Source organism: Hemiscyllium ocellatum, chromosome 37, assembly GCF_020745735.1.
Source record: "Hemiscyllium ocellatum isolate sHemOce1 chromosome 37, sHemOce1.pat.X.cur, whole genome shotgun sequence".
NCBI classification, from domain to species: domain Eukaryota; kingdom Metazoa; phylum Chordata; class Chondrichthyes; order Orectolobiformes; family Hemiscylliidae; genus Hemiscyllium; species Hemiscyllium ocellatum.
In genome coordinates this window covers 19121261-19139071 of record NC_083437.1, presented here as the reverse complement: position 1 = coordinate 19139071, position 17811 = coordinate 19121261, and the positions used below count along the sequence as shown (strand labels likewise).

Genomic DNA, 17811 nt, shown 5'->3' with positions numbered 1-17811 from the left:
CTCATTCTGGTAGAGAACCTGCTGTCTGCATGCATTGCTGTGTTTATGTTAAACGATTTCTGGATGTATATTTTAATATCTGCACATTCTCCCTGTGGATTTATGCTTAAGTGATAAATTTCTGGATAAACATACGTGTGTGTGTGTGTTTTGTATGTTTGTGAGTGTATATGCGTATGTTTGTGGTGTGTCTGCATGTGTGTGCTTGCGCTTGTGTGTATGCTTGTGGTGTGTGTGTATGTGTGTGCTTGTGATGTGTGTATGAGAATCAGTGTGTGTGTATGTAAACAGCCAGCTGAGAAAGTAAACAGAAAGCAGGATTTTTTACCAAAGTAGCTGTGATGTGATAAATATATAAATATGGAAAATCTTCTTCCAGTTGCAGCAATAAATTAAATCATAATTATCTAATTTGGGATTTGTTCCAGTTACTCATATATTTATTTTACTGATGTCTCATCGGGGATGTGGGAAAGTGAAGTGAGGTTTTTCTTCTCATCATCCCTCCCACTAGTCAGTGTGATTGAATCTCACTCGTTCTCTCTCTGATTGAAAATCTACAGTAATGACGCTGGTGAGGAGGGAAGGGCAGTGATGAGGCTGGTGAGGAGGGAAGGGCAGTGATGAGGATGGTGAGGAGGGAAGGACAGTGATGAGGCTGGTGAGGAGGGAAGGGCAGTGATGACGATGGTGAGGAGGGAAGGACAGTGATGAGGATGGTGAGGAGGGAAGGGCAGTGATGAGGATGGTGAGGAGGGAAGGGCAGTGATGAGGATGGTGAGGAGGGAAGAACAGTGATGAGGATGGTGAGGAGAGAAGGACAGTAATGAGGCTGGTGAGGAGGGAAGGACAGTGATGAGGCTGGTGAGGAGGGAAGGACATTGATGAGGATGGTGAGGAGGGAAGAACAGTGATGAGGATGGTGAGGAGAGAAGGACAGTGATGAGGATGGTGAGGAGGGAAGAACATTGATGAGGCTGGTGAGGAGGGAAGAACATTGATTAGGCTGGTGAGGAGGGAAGGGCAGTGATGAGGATGGTGAGGAGAGAAGGACAGTGATGAGGATGGTGAGGAGGGAAGGACATTGATGAGGCTGGTGAGGAGGGAAGGGCAGTGATGAGGATGGTGAGGAGGGAAGGACAGTGATGAGGCTGGTGAGGAGGGAAGGACAGTGATGAGGATGGTGAGGAGAGAAGGACAGTGATGAGGATGGTGAGGAGGGAAGGACAGTGTTGAGGATGGTGAGGAGGGAAGGACAGTGATGAGGATGGTGAGGAGGGAAGGGCAGTGATGAGGATGGTGAGGAGAGAAGGACAGTGTTGAGGATGGTGAGGAGGAAAGGACAGTGATGAGGATGGTGAGGAGGGAAGGACAGTGTTGAGGATGGTGAGGAGGAAAGGACAGTGATGAGGATGGTGAGGAGGGAAGGACAGTGTTGAGGATGGTGAGGAGGGAAGGGCAGTGATGAGGATGGTGAGGAGGGAAGGACAGTGTTGAGGATGGTGAGGAGGGAAGGGCAGTGATGAGGATGGTGAGGAGAGAAGGACAGTGTTGAGGATGGTGAGGAGGGAAGGGCAGTGATGAGGATGGTGAGGAGAGAAGGACAGTGATGAGGATGGTGAGGAGGGAAGGACAGTGTTGAGGATGGTGAGGAGGGAAGGGCAGTGATGAGGATGGTGAGGAGAGAAGGACAGTGTTGAGGATGGTGAGGAGGAAAGGACAGTGATGAGGATGGTGAGGAGGGAAGGACAGTGTTGAGGATGGTGAGGAGGGAAGGACAGTGTTGAGGATGGTGAGGAGGGAAGGGCAGTTCTCAGGATGGTGAGAGGGAAAGTCAGTGATGAGGATAGTGAGGGGGGGAAGGTCAATTCTGAGGATAGTGAGGAGGGAAGGGCAATGATGAGAGTGGTAAGGAGGGGAGGGCACTATCTGAGGATGGTGAGGAGAAGGGATAGACTCTACGCCCAGCTGCTGCTTGATACAACTAACTGCTGTGATCTTTTTAACAATGAAATAATAGATGTGGGCATCACTGCCAAGGCAAGTATTCAATGCCTGTTTCTCATTGTAAAGGTCAGCTGTTTCTGAACCACTGGAGTTAATGTGGTGCAGGTACATGCTCAATGTTGTTAGTTGGCAGTTGTGACCCAGCGACAGTAAGGGAAAGGTTGGCAATACAGTTCCAAGTGAAGATTTTGGTGCCTTGGAAGAGAAGCTGCTGGATGTGTTCCCAAGTGCCTCCTGCTCTTGTCAAATTTGGGGAACATTGTCAAAGAAGCCTTAGAAAGTTGCTCTAGTGTGTCTTGCGGATGGTACACAACACGAACAAAGTGTGCTAGTGGTATAAAGTGTTGATTCATTCAAATGTAAACTAGATTTCTTTAAAAAATGTGTATCTTATTTTCTCCTGAGGTTTTTGGCAACATTCCCAGCTCCCTTACGTACAGACAGCTGTGCCAGGTTTCATTTGTAAATAGTGAAGGGATTGCTCCTAAGCTTGACAGAAAACAGCTGGCCTCTTAATCCTTCCTCGGCAACCAATTTTGAATCACATTAGCTGAGAATCTGAGTCCAGGTCAAAGCGTTAGAAGATGCTCTCCATGTTTATGGAGAATGAAGAAATAGAAACACTAAAATCACAACTCTGTAATAAAGTCCCTTTTGTCCAGTAACCTGACAGCATTTCAATGATAATTCCAACATATTTCTTTGCTCCAGCATTGTTGATCATGTTTTTAGCAGCTTCTCTTGGGTTCCATTCTCTGGAAGTTCTTCTTTAATAATCTCTGACTCCTTATCTCCTCTTCTTCTAGGATCCTCCTTATGACCCAACACTTTAACCATGCTTTTCATCACCTCTCCTAACATGTCTTTCTTTCACTTAGCTTCCACTCTTTCTTTACACCTCTATGAAGCACCTTGGTGCATTTTTCTGATGATAAAAGGGTCACATAAATTCGAGTTGTTGTTAACCCTTTAACCACGCTGAAATGTTCCTCAAAATCAACTTGATAAAAAGTAATGGTAACATCACAATGTTCCAGGCAACTGGTGGCCAGAGCTGGAATTAAGTTACTGTTCAATATGAGATGAAAATTTCCTTGTGTCAATCTGAAAAGAAAGGTGAAATAAGAAAACATTTGTCCACCAAAGCAGACACATTCAGGCGACAGTGAAACTTCAGACACGATAAGTCCGCTGTTAAGCCATAGTATTCTACCCTGAACAAACTGAGAAAAACAATGTCCAGAAAATTCACCACTGACTTCTGAAGACAATCAAGTCTTAGGATACTGCAGTAACACTTAATTCCTTGTATTCACAGTGAATTGTAACTGAAATATCCTTTCTTAAGAGATTGCCAAATTCCCATCCATTCGATTATAGCAATTTCTTATCAATCTTATTTTGAGGTACCTTTTTCCAAACCAATCATATAATAATTACGTAGAAAATGATTTTATTCACAAACATACCCCATCTTCTATTTTTTTCTCCTATTCTGAAGATGTTAACTTTTGCTAATTGTGGCTCAGTGATTAGCACTGCTGTCTCACAGCACCAGGGACCCAGGTTTGATTCCTGCCTCAGGCAAGTGTCTGTGTGGAGTTTGTGCATTTTCCTTGTGTCTGCGTGGGTTTCCTCCCACAATCCAAAGATGTGCGGGTCAGGTGAATTGGCCATGCTAAATTGCCCCATAGTGTAAGTTGCATTATTCAGGGATAAATATAGGATAGGGAAATGGGTCTAGTTGGGTTACTCTTCAGAGGGTCACTGTGGACTTACTGGGCCAATGAGCCTGTTTCCATATTATAGGGAGTCTAATCCTTAAAATACCATATGGAAATTGCAAAGAACAAGCACGGCAATTGATGAAATTAAGAGATTAGACCATGAGGAGCAATTCCATTCTTATGATCATGTTTTTTTACTCAAAAAAAGTGAAGATTGAGAGTTGGCATGATTTGTTGTTAACATTCGACAGACACCAGATAACGTGGACAATGACTTATTGTGTCCAGTTCTTGTCACCCTGCTATAGGAAGGATAATATTAAATTGGAGATGGTTCAGAAAAGATTTACCAGAATGTTGTTGGAACTGGAGGGTTTGAGTTGTAAGGAGGGGCTGAATAGGCTGGGACATTTTTCACTGGAGCATAGGAGGTTGATGGGTGACCTTATAGAGGTTTATAAAATCATGTGGGAAATAGATAAGTTGAATCACAAAAGTCTTTTCCTTAGGATTGGGGAGTTCAAAACTAGAGGGTATATTTTTAAGGTGAAAGGAGAAAGATTTAGGAGGGGCCTGAGGGTAACTTTTTCACACAGAGGGTGGTTCATATGTGGAATGAACTGCCAGAGGAAGTGATCGATGCAGGTACAATTTACATCAGAAGATATTTGGACAGATACACAAATAGGAAAGATTTAGAGAGATATGGGTCAGACACAGGCAATGGGACTAGTTTGGGAAACTTTGTCTGCATGGACAAGTGGGACCAAAGGGTCTGTTTCTGTGCTGTGTGATTCTATGACTCTATGCTGCTTCATTTTTGTCCAGACTAGTAGAAGTACATGTGGCATGTCATTGAACGAGAAAAACTCAAAACAATCAGTATAATATTTTAGCAAGCAAATAATAAATCAATGGAACAGGGTGCCTAGGGAGATGGTGAAAGCATAAAGTGCTGATTTATTTAAATGCAAATTAGATTTCTTGCAGAAAATGATATTTTGGGATGCAGCACAATGGTTATTTGAGACTTCGCTTTTGGTATGTGTGATTTGCTTAGTTCCAAAAGCTCCCCACCACTGTTGAATTTTCTCTCCTCACGTCTGAGTCTGTTGCAGACTAATTGATATAGATTGATTGTGATGGCCAGTCAAAAAGTCTATTGTTCTTACAGCATGAAACTACCAGGATAGCACAAGGCAAACTAGACAAAAACTCTAATCTTTTATCACCCTGCAATTCTCATATTTGTAAATGGCCTCTCTGTGGCACCTCAAACAAATTGTTGTAGGAGTCATACACTAATCTCAAAAGTATCTGGTAGAGCAGCAGAAAGAAATCAGGGAGGAGTGCAAGCTGTAAACTGACGTCAGCAATAAAATTGCTGCTCCAGCCTTGTTCTCAGGGTTCATGATGTTATCTGAACTCTAGGGTAGCCTTGAAAACACTGCCTGCTTCATATTGCTTTGAATGTCGTACTAACTATAGCAGTACAAGGTGTCGGTCCTGCTGTTAAATCCACAAATATTTTGCAATCTATTTGTGAAATGATTGAAATCAGCTTGGGCGGCACAAATAGTGTCAAGGAGCTTTTAATTACTCTAGTTTTGGGAGAGAATGTCCACACAGATTTGGGAAATGGCACATAAAATACAGTTGGCATGGACAGCATTTGTATCATCCAACATTTCTGATGACGTGCTGCATTCTTCCCAGTAACTTTATCAATTTATGGGCTGATGATAGCTTTGGCAACTTAACGAGACAGTTTCTCAAGTTCATTGTCAGGCTTCAGTCGTGATGCTGACTGGATGAGTATTACACAAAATACTCTATCGTGAATTAACCAAATATGGTGAACACAGACAGATGCTGTTCTGCCCAATGTTGAGTTTGCTACCATCAATGTGAAAGGGCAGGTGGCACTTTATTCAAAAAGTGTTTTCTTCCAAGGAACTCAAAGAGCCTTGAAGATCCACCAGAGTTTCTAAATTCCTTAAGCAATAGAAGTTTGATGAGGCATTACATGCCTGTTTGTGGACTCTTTTATATACACCTAACAAAAGAAGTGGACTTGCATCTTTCCAGCTCCTTTCCAAATGTCAGGACGTTCCAAAGCACAGTGAAACATTTGATGAAGTTTACTTACTGTTGTAATGTAGGAAATGTGACAGCAATGGTCCTATAAGCCGCAATGTGATAAATGAATTGACAATCTATGGCTAACAAATTATGGCTCAGAACAACTCCCCTGTTATTATTCAAATAATGTCATTGGACCACTATGTCCAGCTGAGAGGCAGACATGTTAATGTCTCATTCAAACCTTTCTAGCAATCCTTTCAATGCTATGCTAGATTGTCAGCCTGGATATCCTCACCATAAATCTCAATCCCATCTCTCGCAGAAGCACATTCTTAAATCTGTCCCTTCCAATGATTTCCCATTAAATTATTCAGCAGAGCAATTCTCTTCGGATAAAAGACAGTCTTGTCTGAGCCCCTGTCTTACTTTAACCTTCTTAATGTTGTGTCCATTGACCTTGAACTTTTCAAATATGGGAGTGATATTCTGGTATCAACTTTGCTAATTCTCTTGAAAATCTTAGAATCATAGAATGGTTGTATTGCAGATCCAATGGGTAGCTGCTGACTATAGGAAGACACCAATGGCTGAGCCAAATGGGTAGAAAATTGACGATTGGAATTTATTTGGGAGAAAGTCAAAGTCAGGCACCTCGAAGTGGAGTCACGTAGAAATTTCAACACGGAAGCAATCTGATCCATATTACAGTCGTCATTATAATCCCATGCAACCTCTCTATTCACACATGCCTTTGTCCTTCAATGATTCTGCAAAGGTTAACATTCTCTGCTACAATAACTCTGGTAACATATTTCACAGCCTCACAACTCTCTGCAAAAAAAAAAGGTTCTCTCTCTTCTACGTTTCTCACGTGTAATCTTGTAGCCGTGCTCCCATTGTACTAATCCCATTAATGGCACCCATCCAGGGCAAACTTACCAGGGAGTGGTTGGGGTGGGGGTGACTGCTGGGAGAATTAGGCAAGAGCACTCATGTTAGATTCCCAATGTCAGGAAAATTGTACGCAGGGAATGGGACAGGTCCTGGTATGATCTCATAACTGCCTGGAGTAGATAACCAATCTGTACAGATGTGTTGTGACACACCTCTGAAGCAGGTGGGACTTAAACCCAGGCTTCTGAGGCAGGGAAACTATCCCCTATTGTGGTAAAACAGCCCTAAAGCTTGCAGGAAAGTGATTAAGGAGCCAGTTCAGGACAATTATCCCAGTTCCCCTTAAAGACTGGTCAGTTGTGGGCTTCCCTTATATGCGGGCACGCTGCTTGATCAAGGAACCCAGCATCAGGAGGAATCCCAAATCTCCCTCTGCCCTATTCTCCCATCCTCTATTCCTCCTATCCTCCCCTCACCCACCTACATCTAGGATCCAGTCTCAGTTCTGGGGCTGGGCAGCCAGTACCAATAACTTCAATGACCAACTCTGCTCTCCAGGGTCTTTAGTTAAAAGGCAGGTCCATGCTGGCCAGCTAAGATCTGTGAGGCGGTAGTGCTAACCACTGAGCTACAGTGCCATCCATCTGATGATGGGCCTCAGTGTCTGGACACTGGTGCACAGTGTCAGATCAGCAGTTGTAGCCTCCAAGGTCAAATCACAATGATTTCTCACTTTCTAAAATTAGATTTCTATTTTTTTTCCCCCCTTCTCTTCCTTTTCTTAAATGGCAGTGTAAGAATGCCAGAAAGGCACAACAGTTTGGCCAGCATTTGGGAGACAGGAAGTGATGACAGGGCTTGTCTGTAGGACAATTCTGACAGCCAACATGTAGCATCTTACTGTCTCCATGATGAATTGACCTGCTCAAATTCAGTATTCTGATTTCTAATATTCAGGATTCTACATTTTTGGGGCTCACTTTGTCAACAGCCATTGATGCCAGGGACCCTCACCACGGGGTGGCCTTGATATGTGCATTTCCTTCATAAGCAGAGGACAGGAGCATCCCATGCTAATTTCCTGAATGTGCATTTCCTCTATCCAGTGTGACTCCCTGCTCGTGGCATTTCCTCCTTTTAGCTTTGTGCAATTTCAGCCCTTTCAACTCACTGTGCCCTTTGACCTGTCCAGGGGATGATGTCTTTTTGATCTTTGTCTACACGTGTCAGGGAGAGAGCGAAGTGAACAGCAACATTCTGTCCCACAGTCTGATTTAAAAGGAGTGAGGTAATTAGGCAAATACCTAACACATGAAACCTATTTCCACAGACACTGTCAGCACAGTTTCCTTAGCAACAGCCCATGGCCTATCGCAGAAAGACTGACCAAATGAGGAAACGTTTTGGAAAGGACGAACGTTGCCAAGGAACGGGGCGGAGAGAAAACACATAAAAGTGAATGGAATGTTTAAATTGTGTCCCAAGGTGATTGGAAAAAGAACAAGTTCAAATTTTTCTTGCATGTGATCTGAATTAGGCGCACACTTACAAAGTAAATGTTGCCATTTCGGAACTTCCTGCCTTATGTTTTGATAGTGCAATGAATGACCATTTGTAACACTGGAAACACAAGCACCTTCCTCATCTCTAAGGGTGAGTTCCATATGAGAGATTACAAGTTCCACCAAATCAGTCCAATTTCCAACAAAGTATCCTGAGAATCAATACAACTGTACATTTCAAAAGCTGTGAACTAGGGCATATGTTTGGACAAAGATGCAAATCCTGCAGTTAGCCCATCAGTGATCAGCCTTCATTTCAGTGATATATAAATATCCCTCCCTACATCCTGTTAGGATCAAGGCATGAACCACCTCCTAAACTGACCCATTCTTCCTTAAATACTGTAGAACTCCCAGCTCCCTGGATTCCTGTTCTTCTCCAATCTGCAAGCTTTTAAAGCTGGGACTAGATTTTGGCTCACTGTTAACATTATGCTGTGTTCTCCTCCCAACAGTAACATGATAATTAAAAACAAAGTTCTGAACTAGCAGTGAGTGCAAATGACGAGATTGTGGAGCTTAGAATTCATGAACAACAAGGTATGGGTGTTAAACATAGCACTGGACAAATGGAGCCAATGCGCACGATATAATTATACAAACTCTGGTACACACCTGCATTTTCCAAAACTTTGAGAACTTCTTTTTGCTTATATCGTTTTATGTAATTTATGCTTGTGATGTTATACTGTTGGTGTCACATGTATCTTCTCCTTTATTCATCACTGATACATGATTCTCAGTGAAGTCCCTTCAAAGGGAGAGAGGGGAGGTGGAGTTAGCTCAGAGAAAACAACATACTTCCACAGAGTTCTCAATCCATGTCAGGGATAGCTCAGGAGGGACAGGCATGAGCTGCTGGGCTGGCAGAGTGCCAAGGCTGTAGGTTTTGAAGCAGGGTCTTGTCCAGAGTAAACCTGACCTGCTTTATCAATGCCAAATGGCAGTTTAAACGTTGCCTGCAGGCACTGTTTACTGTTTCCCAAGTCTCATGATACATCCTGTGTTCAATCACATCTCCTCAGCCGAATGGAACTGTCCAAACTCCCACTCTTTTCCATTCAACAAGACTGATCAGTTACAGGCAAGTTCCACTCTCTGAAACTGACTGAGCAAAGAGAAAAGATCCTGTCTGTTTGATAGAGCTTTTCGTGGTGATGAGATGAAGACATAGGGAAATGATATCTTTTCCACCTCGCTGAGCAGGCAGATGGGGGGCATTGGCCAAGCAGTTCAATCCAAAAGGCAGTGGTTCTGATAGTGCTGCTGTGTCAGCCTTGATGTTAATGTTCAAGCCCTGGAGTGGGAGCTCTGTGATTCATGTGCTACTGACTAAGCTGCAGCTGATACCAGACGTAATGTCATTATGATACATGTAAAATGCTATCTACTGGTCCTTCTGTGAAGAATCATAGAATCCCTACATTGTGGAAACAGGCCATTCAGCCCATCAAGTCCACTCTGATCCTCCAAAGAGCATCCCACCCAGACCCATCCCACTATGGGGCGGTGTGATGGCTCAGTGGTTAGCACTGCTGCCTCACAGCACCAGGGTCCCAGGTTTGATTCCAGCCTCAGGCGACTGTCTGTGTGGAGTTTGCACATTCTCCCCATGTCTATGTGGGTTTCCTCCAGGTGCTCTGGTTTCCTCCCACAATCCAAAGATGTGCAGGTCAGGTGAATTGGCTGTGCTAAATTGCCCATAGTGTTAGGTACGTTAGTCAGAGGGAATGGGTCTGGGTGGGTTACTCTTTGGAGGGTCAGTGTGGACTTGTTGGGCCGAAGGGCCTGTTTCCACACTGTAGGGAATCTAATCTAATCTACTCTATCACCCTGCATTTCCAATGGCTAATCCACCTACCCTACACATCCCTAGACACTATGTGGCAATTTAGCATGGCTAATCCACCTAACCTGTACATCTTTGAACTGTGGGAGGAAATTGGAGCACCCGGAGGAAACCCATGCAGATGCGGGGCGAATGTGCAAACTCCACACAGACAGTCGCCCGAGGCTGGAATCAAACCCAGGGCCTTGGCACTGAGAGGTAGCAGTGCTAACCACTGAGCCACTGTGCTGCTCCAAGACTCTGAACAAATACATGCTCTAATGCTGCATGAATCCATTCACATCATTAATAGGGTTTTCCCATCCTTGAGCATTGTTTGAGAGTTTCCAGGAATGGAAGTTTAATCGCCAGAGACTGATACAAGAGAAAAATCATCAAGGTGTTCACAAAAATAGCTTTAATTTCATATTTGTCATACCAGACAGGTGGAGTCCGATTGTTCAAAGGGGCCATGAGGTGGGAGAAAGGTGGTCATGGGGTAAACCCTCCAAGATTATCTTCAACCCAGAGTTGGCAATCTGATCAGAATGCAAAATACTGAGGATGCTGGAGTTCTGAAACAAAAGCCAAAAATGTAGGAAACTCTCAGGAGGTCATTCAGTTTTGGTAGAGAGAGGAATTGAATTGACACTGTGGTGATCTTTCATTGGAACTAGCAAAAGCTGATTGAGCTGAAAAGCTATTTCTTATTCAATCCACACTGCATACAAAATCATCCCTGTCATAGACTTGTATCCATTCAGCCATCCAACAACTCAATGGTTCAGCTCTCTCCTGTCGCTCTCTACAGGCATTCCCTCTATCCTCCTGTCTCCCAACCCTTTGCAGCACAGGAATAGCAGCATCCCATAGCAGCGTCTCAGTTTGTATATGTACCTACAACCTCCCAGTCATTTCGCAACCGTGCACTTATTCAAATCTTTGTTAACGTAGGACTTATTGCTTTTTGTAGACTGTTAGTTAATGATAATTTGCCCAGTGGCACATCACATATGGAGAAATCATCAAGTTGAGGCTGACACCAAAATAAATGACTTCCATAAAAATAATTCCACTCATTCCATTCAGTTTTTCTTGAAGGCCATATTCTGGCTTTCTGCTGAATTAGTTGTCTCAGGTCAGAACAATAATAATAAGGGCAGAGTCCGCCCTGGTGGTGCTGTAACCTAGTGACCCCTAGAGTGTGCCCCTCTATGTAGAGGGGTGTGTGTGAGCCGGTGTCGGTGTAAGTCTGTGTGTGTGTATCACTGTGTGTGTCTGTGTGTGTGTGTGAGAGACACTGTTGGAGTGTATCTGTCTATATCTGAGTCAACATTGGTACGTATTGGCATGTGTATGTGTGTGTGTATATGTGTGTGTGTTTATGTGTGTGTATATGTGTGTGTATATGTGTGTGTGTGTGTATGTAAGCATGTGTGCGTGCATGCCATTGTGTATTCGTCTGTTTGTATGTGTATGCCTGTTATGGGAAGAATAAATACTATGAGTGCCAACTGGACCCAGAACATGATACCACATCATGAGTCATCACTTTGACGTTCTTGAGAATCTTGAGTTGGATGGGGTGGGGAACCCCTGCAGGGTGGGCAGAGCAGGCTTCCCATGATAAACCTTCAAAGTCCTCACTACAAGATTTGTGTGGTATCCCAGCAGAGAGAGAGGATGCCACATATCAGTGGCCTAGCTTTCAGCCTGCATGCTGTAATTGATTTATATAAATAAGCCAAGAATATATTTCACATATGCACTAGAAAACGCTTCAGGAAGTATTTCAGCAGTCTATTTGTTTATGGTTTTAAAACTATATTTGACACTAATGTCTTTCCTCAGAGGCATGTCTCCTTTCAACAGAGTTGCATAAGCTCTCTGAACATATTGGCAGCGTTAGCATTTAGATACAGTGTTAGGAGAGACTGGCTCGAAGCACATCTGTAACCAGGATATATTGCCTCTGAAAGCTTTAGTGACTAGATCCGAGAGAGAGTTGGCACTGGCTCGAAGCTGGAGTCCAGAGGTTCACTGAAGTTGGACTCTGCGTCTCGTTTCATTGTGATGATGAGGTGCTGTTATCTGCTGCACTGAGCTCACCACTGTGCTCCAGTTTGGTTTAGACTAGTAACTTCATGCAGAGGAGGTAGGCAAGGAGACTGAGGGGTGGTGTAGAGAGGGAGTAGTGTCTCTATATCAAATACATTTTTGAAATTAACTATCCCCAAGTAGCCCCTTTAAGCATGGCTTAGACTAAATGTTCCTGAACAAACCATCAGGAGTAGAAGCTGAAGTAGGCCATTCAGCCCATTGAGTCTTTCTGCCATTCAATGAGATCATGGCTGATTTGATAATCCTCCATTCCACTTTCCTGCTTTTTCACCACAGCTCTTGATTCCTCTTATTGATTAAAAATCTGTCTATCTCAGCCTTGAATATAATTAATGACCCAGCCTCTACAATTCTCTGTGGTAAAGAATTCCACACATTCACTGACCTCGTAGAGAAGAACGCCCTCTTATCCTGGTGACCTTTTACTCTGAGATTTTGCCCTCCACTCCTAGGCACTCCCACAAGGGGAAACAACCTTTCCACGTCTACTCCATCAAGCCCCATAGGAACTGGGCATGTTTCAAAGTTTCAAATCTGCCACGCACATTGTTCAATGCTGTCTATTTAACTGGGAAGGGTCATTAAACAGCATGTGCCCCACTTTAAGGGCCTGGTGCCCATTTGAGATGGCTGCCAGGAAATATGAAGGCACACAAAGCACAGGCCCTGATTGGTTATGGGACACTAAGCACCAAAATGGACTCTTTTGCTCAAGGAAAGCCTGGACCTGTCATACGTGTGGTCATACAGCAATCCCCCATATTCCTTTGTTATCTTGAAGGTGCTATATGAATGTAACTTGTTGCTAATGTTGCTGTCAGAGACACGTTGATACGTAATGATTTGTAGCTTAACCTCATCCTGTCCTCTCCCAATATCCTCAAACATTCCCAGCCCATGTCTCTGACTGGAATTGGCGGGAGGATTTTTAACCCAGTGATGCAGAGGTTGTTTGACTAATTTAACATGTTAAACCTTCCTATTTGTAATGATCAACCCCTCCCTGGATTAACTCATTGGGAAATGAAATATATCTGAATTCCTTATAAAACTCATCAAACCATTTGGTGAGATTTGTACTTCCATGGACCTGACATTGGAATGTAGTCATCAAGCCACACAGAGCACAGACAGAGAGAGAGAGTTTGTGATTTTTGAGAAGATTTATAGCTTAGGTTGAGGTTCAGGTATTAAGTTTGCTCACTGAGCTGGAAGGTTTGTTTTCAGACATTTCGTCACCGTGCTAGGTTACATCATCGGTGAGCCTCCGGTGAAGCACTGGTGTTATGTCCCACTTTCTATTTGTGCGTCTTGCCCTCTTAAGGTGGGTGAAATCATTTCCAGTTCTTTTTCTCAGAGGTTAGTAAATGAGGACCAAATCAATGTGTTTATTGAGAGAGTGTCCAACTCATTATATCATCTTGCTGCTGGGAAAGTGACCCTGTGTATCACTTGTGTTTATTTAGTTATTTGAATCAAACATGGGATGTGAACATTGCTATTGAGACCAATACTATTGCCCATCTCCAATTTCCACTTGAACTGACTGGCTTGCTAGCATCAATTCAGAGGGCAGCTGAGTCAAACACATGATTGTGGGTCTGGAATCATATGTACGTCAGGCCAGAGCAGATAAGGATAACAATTTCCTTCCCTGAACGACATCAGAGAACCAGACAATCGACAATGGTTGCATGGTCACCTTTAGACTAACTTTTGGATTCCAGTTTTAAAAATTCAATTTAAATTTCACTATTTGCAGTGGTGGGATTTGAACCGATCTCCCAGGAGGGGTTCTGAATTACTTGTGCATTTTTTGTTTTGCAAGTACAGAATGAAGGTAATGGCGATCAGAAGGAGAGCCACTCAGGGAAGATGTGAGGCATTGAGTTGTCAATAGGTATATTTAACCTGTGCTACTCATTGGATGCTGCCTGAACTGCTGTGCTCTTCCAGCACCACTGATCAAGAATCTGATTTCCAGCATCTGCAGTCATTGTTTTTACCTTATTTAACCTGTGGCCTTGCCAACTGTCTGCAGAACTATTTGGCTTATGATGGGGAACCTTAGAATCTCTACAGCATGAAAGCAGGCCATTCAGCCCTTTGAGTCCACATGGAGCCTCCAAAGGGTATCCCACACAGATCAACACCATCCCTGTAACTCTCCATTGCTCATGGCTAACTCACCTAGCCTCTACATCCCTAGACAATTTAGCATGGCCAATCCGTTTAATCTAGGCATCTTTGGACTGTGGGAGGAAACCAGAGCATTCAGAGAACATATAAACTGTACACAGACAATCACCCGAGGCTGGAATTGAACCCAGGTCCCCTGCACTTTGAAGCAGCAGTGCTGACCACTGTGCCACTGTGCCACCATGCCACTCATGGTCCCAGTAAGTTAGTTGATCTTAGTAGGTAGCAGAAGGTGTAAGTAAACAGCAGGGCAAGAGGCTGTGTGTATAAATGCAGGACAGATTGGTATCCACTTTGACATCCAGGTTCTGCTCGATAAGTTGGAGTGTATATGGCTAAATTGAGAGCTTTAATCCATAATATTGGAGTAAGAGGCCAAGAGAGAATTCTGTTCCCAGATTCATTGAGTGATGAAAACAAAACTGCCCTTTCTGATAAAGCCTTCAAGTGAAAGAAATTTCCATAAAGGAAGCACAAAGGAAGGCAATGGTGTAGAAAAACATAACCTTCAAAATTCAATAACATTCGCCATGCAGCAGTGAAGTGTAAATCTAGTACTGTCACACAAATATGTAAATCAGAAGCGGAGAAGCTAAACACATGGAGAAAAAATTATGCGAGATTGAAGCATTAGAATGGTTCCCAGAACAAAGAGGTGAAGATTTGGCTCATATTCCCATTCCTGAACACTGTCCAACGCCCTCCATTGGAGGGTAAAGCACATTAACTCTTTTATATGATGTGTTTCCGTTGGGGGGGTCAGTCATCTTCTGTATCCTCACCCAGACAATTAAATCAGGTAAACATCTCAGGTGGGTCTGATCGAGTCCTCATCACGCACATTTGCAGGATTTCCCCATGTGCCTATGTGCAATCATCAGTGTCAAATGCAGCAGCAAATGTGTACAAATAAACTTCCTGCAGGCACTAAAAGTGATAATTGACCAGTTAATCTACGTATGATGGTTTAATTAAGCCTAAGATGATATTTTAATAGGATCATTTAGAACATAGCTGAAAATGTGTTGCTGGAAAAGCGCAGCAGGTCAGGCAGCATCCTAGGAACAGGAAATTCGACGTTTCGGGCATAAGCCCTTCATTTAGAACATAGAAAAGTACAGCACAGAACAGACCCTTCAGCCCATAATGTTGTGCTGAGGATTATTCCTAATCGAAAATTAAATAACCTAACCTACGCACCCCTCAATTCACTGGTGTCCACGTGCATGTCCAGTTTTTATCCATTAGACCAAGTAGATAGGGCCTTGGTTTAGTACCACAACCAACAATGTCGCACTGTATCGATAATGCCTGAACTGTTATCCCAGAATAGATGCTGAAGTGTTAGAGCAGAGCATGAAGTCAGAATCCTCAGAGACTGAGCCAGATTGTCACATATAGATCTAGAGATTGCTCTCATCAGATGATGTTCAGAAAACTAAACCTTTAACACAGAGGCAGGGGATGTGTACACCTTTCATCAAGAAATGCAACATTTTCTACTTTTGTTAAGGACAAACCAAAGATGATTTTTACCCTTAATCAAAATGGGGTGAAGGCCGAACATCTGTTTGAAACCCATTTCTGTGAAACTGGTCTGTCGCTCCACAAGGGTGGGGAACATTCTGCAATCCCGTGCATCCATCATTTTCTGTTAGGTTAACTCATCACTCAATGTGATCATCACTATTAACCAATTTGGTAAACAATTGTATTTTTAAGTTCTTTAATTAATATGGATTAGTGATGCATTAGAATCACTAGAATCTAGGACTCATTAGAAACTAGGCACAGACCTGGACTGGACAAGTCCAGTGTGTATGTTGAAGTAGTTTCAAAGTTGTAGTCTTATTTCACAGCATTCAATTTTAGTGAGAATTCAATGAGGATATTGCCTTCCAAGCCTTACTATTTTTCACCTTCTTATTCACTTTCTAAGATATACAAGAGCTTTCAATGGAATAACTTTAGAAATCCTAAAAATAGATCTTCTGTTCACTGTATACTGACTTACACAAAACCAATAATGCCTGCACATCCAATATTTGTTCAAATATCTCCTTTTACTTGGTTGTAAATGAATCACCGAAAAGACAACTCGCAGTCAAAACTCCAAAACACCAGCCAAAACATTTCCAAAAGAATTAGGATTTTTAAAAATAAATGATGGAACTTGTCTCAATTCGTTTCTTCCAAAAAAAATGCTTATCTGTAAAAAGGCTGAACATTTTCAAATAAATCTTTTCCTTCCAAATTTAGTAGTTTTAAACGTTTCTGTATTTAATGTCATCATGATTTCTATGTAAATGGCATCAGAAATCTATCACATTATTAACACCGCACCCTTCCCTGCCTATCCGTCACCAAACCTCTCTCCCTCCCTCTCCAACAAATCTGAGTAACTGTTTCTCTTACCTGTCTGGGCTGAAATACAGAGGAACACTGCCAGTGTCAGGAGAACAAGGTGTCTGAGTCCCATCTTATACATAATTCTTCCTTTTATTAAGGCGGATCTGCTCCTGAGCTTTGGAACAAAAATGCAGCAAGTTCCAGTAAATGCCTGAAAAGCTAAATTGCTGAGTAGCTTTACAATCAGACTCTGACAAACTTTGTGAACAGTCTGGAAGAAAACAAGGAGCAGCTCCTAGCTACCAGACCCCTATATATTTGGATTGGAAATTCTGCAGAAAGAGGCACAGTTACGGCTTGGAGTGGAGAGGATTGGGTGTGGACCAGGGTGTGAGGGGCTGGGGGAGGAGGAGGCGGGGGTTTGGAATGATGTCAGAGTCAGGATAAGTTTGAGACTTAGTCTGCACCCACTTTAAACAGCGTGGACTATTGCCAACAATTAAGATCTTTCATCTGAAAGGAATTCAGCTCTTTGAGATATATTTAGTGAGGAGTTCAGTGGGGGATGGCAGAGAAATTAATGGCTGTGTGATTTGTGTGCTGGAGAAAGAACAACTTGATAGCTGTAATAAAAATATTTTTAGATTATTGATTATAATTCTTTTATTGTGCCAAATTATCTAGACTAAATCAAAAATGTTTGCCCTTATTTCATTAATATTATTCCCTTCCAATTACCTCCTTTAGAAGTTTGAGCTCAGGTATCAGATGCTATCCTGAGCTAGTGCAAATTACATTTTTTTATGCACTGACAGGATGCAGGCATCTCTAAGTAGGCTAGCATTTATTGTCTGCCTCTAATCATTGGGAGGGCAGTTAAGAGTCAACCATTCTGCTGTGGGCCTGGTCGAAATGTAAGGATGGCAATTTCCATCCCTCAAGCACGTTGGTGACCAGATGTTGTTCTTTTCCCCTAACAGTCTTTAGAGTCTTAATTCCAGATTTTATTGAAAGCAAATTTGAACCCAGGTCCCTAGAA

General features: G+C 42.8%; 1 protein-coding gene across 1 annotated transcript in view; it reads right to left on the bottom strand.

Moving 5' to 3' along the window:
* The window catches only part of LOC132833798 (podoplanin-like), a 28513-nt gene extending 11392 nt beyond the window's left edge, over positions 1-17121 (bottom strand). Inside the window, exon 1 of the mRNA XM_060852384.1 lies at positions 16839-17121. Within this exon, the coding sequence (XP_060708367.1) occupies positions 16839-16911 (73 nt within the window). The 5' untranslated portion in view covers positions 16912-17121. The remainder of the gene's footprint in view (positions 1-16838) is intronic.
* Between the last annotated feature and the right edge of the window lie 690 nt (positions 17122-17811).